The 7,208-nt window shown below is 38.2% G+C and overlaps 1 protein-coding gene across 1 annotated transcript in view; it reads left to right on the forward strand.

Moving 5' to 3' along the window:
- Positions 1-2,280: 2,280 nt before the first annotated feature.
- The window catches only part of LOC144452506 (QRFP-like peptide receptor), a 14,312-nt gene continuing 9,384 nt past the window's right edge, over positions 2,281-7,208 (forward strand). Inside the window, exons 1-3 of the mRNA XM_078143607.1 lie at positions 2,281-2,739; positions 3,512-3,916; positions 4,519-4,734. Coding sequence (XP_077999733.1) covers positions 2,281-2,739; positions 3,512-3,916; positions 4,519-4,734 — 1,080 coding nt within the window. The remainder of the gene's footprint in view (positions 2,740-3,511; positions 3,917-4,518; positions 4,735-7,208) is intronic.

Raw genomic sequence — 7,208 nt, forward strand, 5'->3', positions numbered from 1 at the left:
CTAGTACTGACAGACTAAATGTGTTCTCCGAGTACTATGTGTAAAAAAAAAAGTCCACAACGATTGTGTCATTGGTAAACTGTAGCTGAAGTCAAAAATGTCAAGATTGTACCGAAATGCCAAATGAGAGAATGAATAGTGAATGAACAAAGGAATGAACAACTCAAGAACTATAATTTTGGAACGAGGGGATTATAGAGGACTGGGGGAGGAGTACAAAGAAATGTTGTATGTTTGTTTGTGTAATAATAACTAAGTAGCCGTGTTATGATCGTAAAATGGCAGCGACACAACAGAAAGCTGATAACTACAAAAACAACATGACCTAAGGATGTTCTTGTGGGTCTACCGCTTTTCTAATAATTGGACAACGTATTAGTCATGCAACAAACCCCATACTAGCCTACCTGTAGACTTGGGAACGGCTATCGCTACACTATTCCGCTATCCTAACTGACATTTTTTAATCAAATTTTATGAATTTACTATTTCAAAAATTCAAAATGTCAGGATAGCGGAATAGTAAAGCGATAGTCGTTCTCAAGTCTACAGGTAGGCTAGCCACATCGTGTATATTACATGTATATTTTCCATCACGTGTACATTATTTGTAACGTTTCAGCATGATGGTAGTCTGGCCGGAAGTCGTGATATTCTTTCAAAGCTGATATCCACTCAAGGTATCTATGGATCACGAATTGCAAGTCGCAGATTGTCTTGACACATGCATGCACGTGATCACAAAGCATAGTACGTGACATTGACTTGAGACTTATCATGATGACGTCACCATTATTTTTCAGAATGGTAAATCTTCACTTTCGCCATTAGCGTTTGTCATCAAAACTCCATGGGAACACATTATGAACTTAATAGGGTACTGGTGGTTAGTGCTTTAACGAACTCATGGTGCACGTAGCTACAACAAATTTAGTGAAAAGAAAAACCAAGTCACGAAGCCATGACTGTAATTATGGAGTCGATGTAGTCGTTAACTTTAATATTCATGTTAAACTTTCGATGCCGTCATGTGTCTAGGTACTATTAATGTCGTGACTAGCGAGCGCCCACAATGGCTTCAACACAGACAGAAGGCTAAATACATGGATATCATAGCTTTCGAAGCGTGGCGAGACAATTAGCCTAGCTTGAAGCCTTAAAAATATATGTGCAAAATTCCATTTCTTTGTATTATCCCGTTAAATTTAAAGATACTAAGGCCCTACATAGGATGTTAGATAAGCCATTAGGTTGATGTGCATTTTTCGTATATTTAAAACCATCGAGCAATCTATGAGGGCGTCAGATGACACAGGCAGGTATTGGTTGTTTGGTCGATGTGGTATCGTTGGTTGGCTGGTTGATAGGTTGGTTGGTTGGTTGGTTGGTTGGTTGGCTGGTTGGCTGGTTGGTTGGTGCGGTTAAGGTTAAAAAATATTGTTAATCTGGAAATATAAGCCGAGCAGAGTATCTCACTATATGAAGGAATCTTGGGTTTTGTAGCTTAGACCTAATAACAAAATATGTGGTTCCAATTACGCTCAATTTAGAATAGGTGGGGTTGGTAGATTTTTATTTTTATTTTTATTTTTTTTTAAATTCATGTGTGTGAGTGTCTAGTTCAGGTAGTTATGTTTTCCAGGTTTCTTCTCATCAGATGTACAGCCATTACAGATTGGAAGAAAGTTTTACATTCCCTCCCTCCCTCCCTCCCTCCCTCCCGCTCTCTCTCTCTCTCTCTCTCTCTCTCCCTCCCTCTCTCTCTCTCCCTCCCTCTCCCTCTCTCTCTCTCTCTCTCTCTCTCTCTCTCTCTCTCTCTCTCTCTCTCTCTCTCTCTCTCTCTCTCTCTCTCTCTCTCTCTCTCTCTCTCTCTCTCTCTCTCTCTCTCTCTCTCTCTCTCTCTCTCTCTCTCTCTCTCTCTCTCTCTCTCTCTCTCTCTCTCTCTCTCTCTCTCTCTCTCTCTCTCTCTCTCTCTCTCTCTCTTTCTCTCTCTCTCTCTCTCTCTCTCTCTCTCTCTCTCTCTTCTCTCTCTCTCACAGACGCTCGAATTTCTGTGTTGTAAAGATTAATGGTTGTGCGTTGGATGCACTATAAAATGTGCGTGAGTCATCAGACATAGTGGTCGACGTTGGCGACTGAAATGCGCATGCGCCACATGCAGAGTTTATATTATGTGTTTGCGTATGTAGTTGGCATTTGTAACTAGGAGACCGACAGCTGAAGATAAAGCTAAAGAGGTCTGTCTCCAAATATCGAAGAGAAATTGCGAGGCGCAACACAATGGATTCCAGTACGTTGGCACAGTACATGAGAGATTATCTATTTCAGCGATACCAGTGTACATGCAACGAGGAAAGTTGTAATGAGAGTCCGTTGTATTTGCAGTACCGTGACAAACTCTGTGGTAATTACAGTACGAGTACTACCAATAGTTATCAAGTTTTCTCTTATTCATCTGTAATGAACGGCACAGCATCTCCCATGGCAACGATTGAGGTGGAAAATGTTCTAGATTTTTTCGAGGCGAGCCATGATCTACCATTATCAACGTCAGCCAGATCGATTCTTATTGCAGCCTACGTCCTGGTTATTCTGTTAACACTTATTGGCAACTCTCTCGTCATATTTGTCTTGGCCAAGTCAGGAAGATCGCGATCGGATCTGAACACCTATCTAATTAATCTGTCCATTGCTGACATCATAATCGCCGTGTTGTGTATGCCGTTCACGTTGACGCAGGTATTGATGCAGCGATGGACATTTGGTGAGGTGATGTGCCCAATTGTTCACTTCTTGCAACAAGTGAGGAAATATAATCATATTTTGCATGATTGATAACGTTCATGCACATATTGTTTTTACAACTTGTGTTTAAAAAAATAATCTGTACTTACCCTAGTTATCCGAAGTATTAGTTAAAATAACATTAGGCGCATATGCCACAGGAAGGGTGCGAAGCAAAACATACCATATATTATCTTGTCCGAAATGTCGCTCTATAAATTTTGCGATTGGAAGTAAGACTGACGTCTCAAACTTGTCGTATATATACACACACACACACACGCACACACACAGATATATATATATATATATATATATATATATATATATATATATATATATATATATATATATATATATATATATATATATATATATTCATATATATAAGTGTTTCACTTGAGAGAACAATGCTCGATCAATCAATCTAACAATCTCAATTTTATCAGACGCCTGATGATCGCTGAGGAAGCGTGAAACGACTTATAACATCCCCATTCTTTGGAATTAATATATATATATATTATATGATATGATATTATATTATATTTGTGTGCTTGTGTATGTGTGTGTGTGTAATCTTGTTAAATACTTTCATAGTAATTGCAAAACACGGTAACTTCGTCGGTAAGTGTGAGTGGTCGCGGGGAAGGGCAAATGTGGTAATTGCATGATGGTGCGGACAAGAAATTGGATGCCCTCACCTAAACGTTGTCATTTCTTCCAGGTTTCTGTACTCGTCAGCATCTTCACATTATCAGCAGTTGCAGTGGATAGACACAAGGCGGTGGCTAATCCCATTGGAGTTCGAACAAGGCTGCGTCGCTCCCGTAAAATCACCGTCATCGCCTCGATCTGGGGTATTGCAGCTGGGCTGTCTACCGTACAACTTGTGATCGTACGTGCACGACAATTCACCACCGCTCACAATGTTACCATGGTGCAATGTGAAGAAATCTGGTCGACTGGACCGTCAGCACCTATCATTTACGAATTTCTACTGTTTTGTCTGACCTTTGCCCTACCGTTCTTTATCCTGTGCATAACGTATAGTATGATCGTACGACGACTATGGACTCGACACCTACCTGGCAATCAAAATTCATCACAACAGTTGAGGATTAAATGGAAGGTAAAAAATATATTGCGTATTGTCACTATGTTGTTCTAATTTGATTAGAGTTGACGTGGGGGTTTTCAATGTTTTTAATTATTGTATTGGTAACACTGTATAACCATATATAGCAAGCAACCTATATTATAGGCAATTTGTAGGGACGAAATGAAAATATTATTGACAATGGTTGCGTGTATAGAAAGGATGTGTCCGATGATCTTTCTGCAGGACTGAAGTCCTTGCGCAAGACTTGAACCACGTTTGTGGCCCAGCCAATCCAACTGTATATGGGAACCTCGTAGGATAGAGTTTGCAATGTGAATACTTTGATCTTATGCGCTTACAGAGACGGCAATAAATTGCATGTCCCAAATAAGGATCAAATATTGAAACAAGTAAATAAGATACTAAGACGGGAATAACCCCTAAAACCAAACGATACTAGTCTTCTCTGAATCACAGTGTGAGCGCGTATTTTTCCAAAATGATGGCAACCATCAAAGGGTAGGCGTGTGCTGGCGAGTGTTACTTGTTTATCAAATATCATGTTTATGAATTTATCCTGCAGACCGCAGATATATATTGTATTAATAGTTGTTCTACTATTTGTTGCGCAGGTCCTCCGAATGGTTTTGTTAGTGGTATTAGCTTTCTTTGTTTGCTGGTTACCATTACAATGTTTCCGACTTGTCCTTGTTCTTCATCCCGAAATTACCAAAAGTCAGGGCAATGGTATTCTCACCGTTAAGATTTACTTTGTGGTCCATCTTCTGGCAATGTCTGATAGCTTCCTAAACCCACTCATCTATACATTTCTCAACGAAAACTTCAGGGTAAGACAAACTGAGTTATAACGTCTTTTTTTCATGAGGAATTACAATCAAAATACACAGACAGACAGACAGACAGACAGACAGACAGACAGACAGACAGACAGACAGACAGACAGACAGACAGACAGACAGACACAGACACACGCGCACACGTATACACACACTGACATAAACGTAACCAGAGAGTACAAACTTGCAGACAATATCCATATTTAATAAACACTATATACTACGATGCATATAGATCAGATTAAACAATGAATTATATAGTTAATAGGTATTGATAAAGACTATGTTTGTAGAAATAACACACTGCATTGCGTTACTTTGACTCACTTATCGCCGTAAAACACCAGCCCCCTATATTCGAAAGTATCAACCTCTGTTGGAACACAGTCTATTTTCTAAATATGCTAGCATATAAATGTAAGTAAGTTTTTCATTGCATTAATCATACAACGCAGTCTATTTTCTAAATGTGCTCGCATATATAAATGTAAGTAAGTTTTTCATTGCATTATCATACAACGATAGTTCTCTTTTTTTCACTAGTTGAATGTAAAGAAGAACTTTTGTCACGTTGCCAAGGTGAATCACCAGAGTACCGTCGGTGCAGTCCGTCACATAGCGTTACGACGCCAACACCGGAGTTCTGGTCTGTCTGACGACACAAAATCTTTCAGGACCACCAGTACAGGCTCGGGCTCCGCACCAACGCCACCAACACCATGATGGATCAATCGAAACTACCAAACGCATGTACATGTACACAGAATTAAAATATAAGAACAATGTATGTATGTTTGTGAAACGATTAGAAGAGACTATGTTTGCAAAATATTACTATAACTTATTAATGGTTAATTAATGGGATGGGTACATCTATTAGGGAAGGTGAACATATGTGTATGTATGTATGTATGTATGTATGTATGTATGTATGTATGTATGTATGTATGTATGTATGTATGTATGTATGTATGTATGTATGTATGTACATTGTATGCATGCATGTATGTATGTATGTATGTATGTATGTATGTATGTATGTATGTATGTACGTACGTACGTGTGTGTGTGTGTGTGTGTGTGTGTAAGTATGTGTGTGTGAGTGAGTGAGTGAGAGAGAGAGAGAAAGTGTATGTGTGTGTATGTATGTATGTACGTATGTATGTGTGTGTGTAAGTATATGTGTGTGAGAGAGAGAGAGAGAGAGTGTGTGTGTGTGTGTGTGTGTGTAAGTGCGCAACTTGTTTGCAAAATACGACCAATACCAACGAAGAATGTTAACTTTGGGCGGGTTTGATACATATCATTTATACGTGAGATACATCATATATCATTAAAGACATTTTTTACAGATGTTAGATAGTTATTAATTATATGTATATTATGCTACCACTGTCACAGTGACAAAACTATGGATATTTAGACGTTGTTTTAGAACCATTTTTATTGAACACTTTTCACATTCACTTTTAAATTATTGCATTTGTTTAAATGTCTTTTTGACAGTACAGTGCTTTTGGATGTCCATTTTACATGGAAAGTTTTCTTTCAATGGTATGTATGTATGTATGTATGTATGTATGTATGTATGTATGTATGTATGTATGTATGTATGTATGTATGCGTGTGTGTGTTATGTATGTATGTATGTGTGTATATGTATTATGATCTAAATATTTATAATTATTATACTTATAAATGAACTGTACACGTCTATATCGATTAAGTCCATCGATGCGTACATGATAACGAAATAAAGGTGAAAGGTTATTTAATTTCTAGTTTGTGTGGCTTTTCTAGGTCAATTAATTTTTTTTCGAATTGAAAAATGATCCGTTCATACAAAGAAATATTGAGATAGATCTTTTCAATGAATTCGTAGGAATATAATTCTGGAACCCTCTACCCGGATGGAATATACATCTCCTGAAAACACGACTCCAAAAAATATGAGTGCAAAGTTGAACCAACCGCTGATTGCCATGTTACTATAAGTCTATCACTACTATACAAATGGACCCCCACCCACCCACCCACTCACAAAAACACCAAGATCTAGCTAGTAGTACTCCAACGCTGCGTACAAACTTTCACTGAATAGAGTTGTGTATTGTCCCTTATGTACTCACATCTCGAGTTGTTGACATTTGAAGTACAAGACTGGCACTTGTTACAATATTTACGACTTTGTGACAAATACAAATGTATTGTAAACTATATAAGGTGTGATGATAAACTCACAGGAGACACGGTTCATTTCATTTGTGAATGATTGAGAGGGTTCAAACATGCCACTGACTTACTTACGTCGGTTACTGATCTACTTTCACAGGACGTGCCTGCCCCCACATTGTATTCTACAAGTTCAAGGATTCAATAAGATATATTGGATGACACACAAAAAAAACACTTTTCAATTTTACTTCACATTTTAATTAGCCCTCTCCATGTTCACAAAGCTGGTC

The sequence above is a fragment of the Glandiceps talaboti genome, chromosome 22 (genome assembly GCF_964340395.1).
Source record: "Glandiceps talaboti chromosome 22, keGlaTala1.1, whole genome shotgun sequence".
NCBI classification, from domain to species: Eukaryota; Metazoa; Hemichordata; class Enteropneusta; family Spengelidae; genus Glandiceps; species Glandiceps talaboti.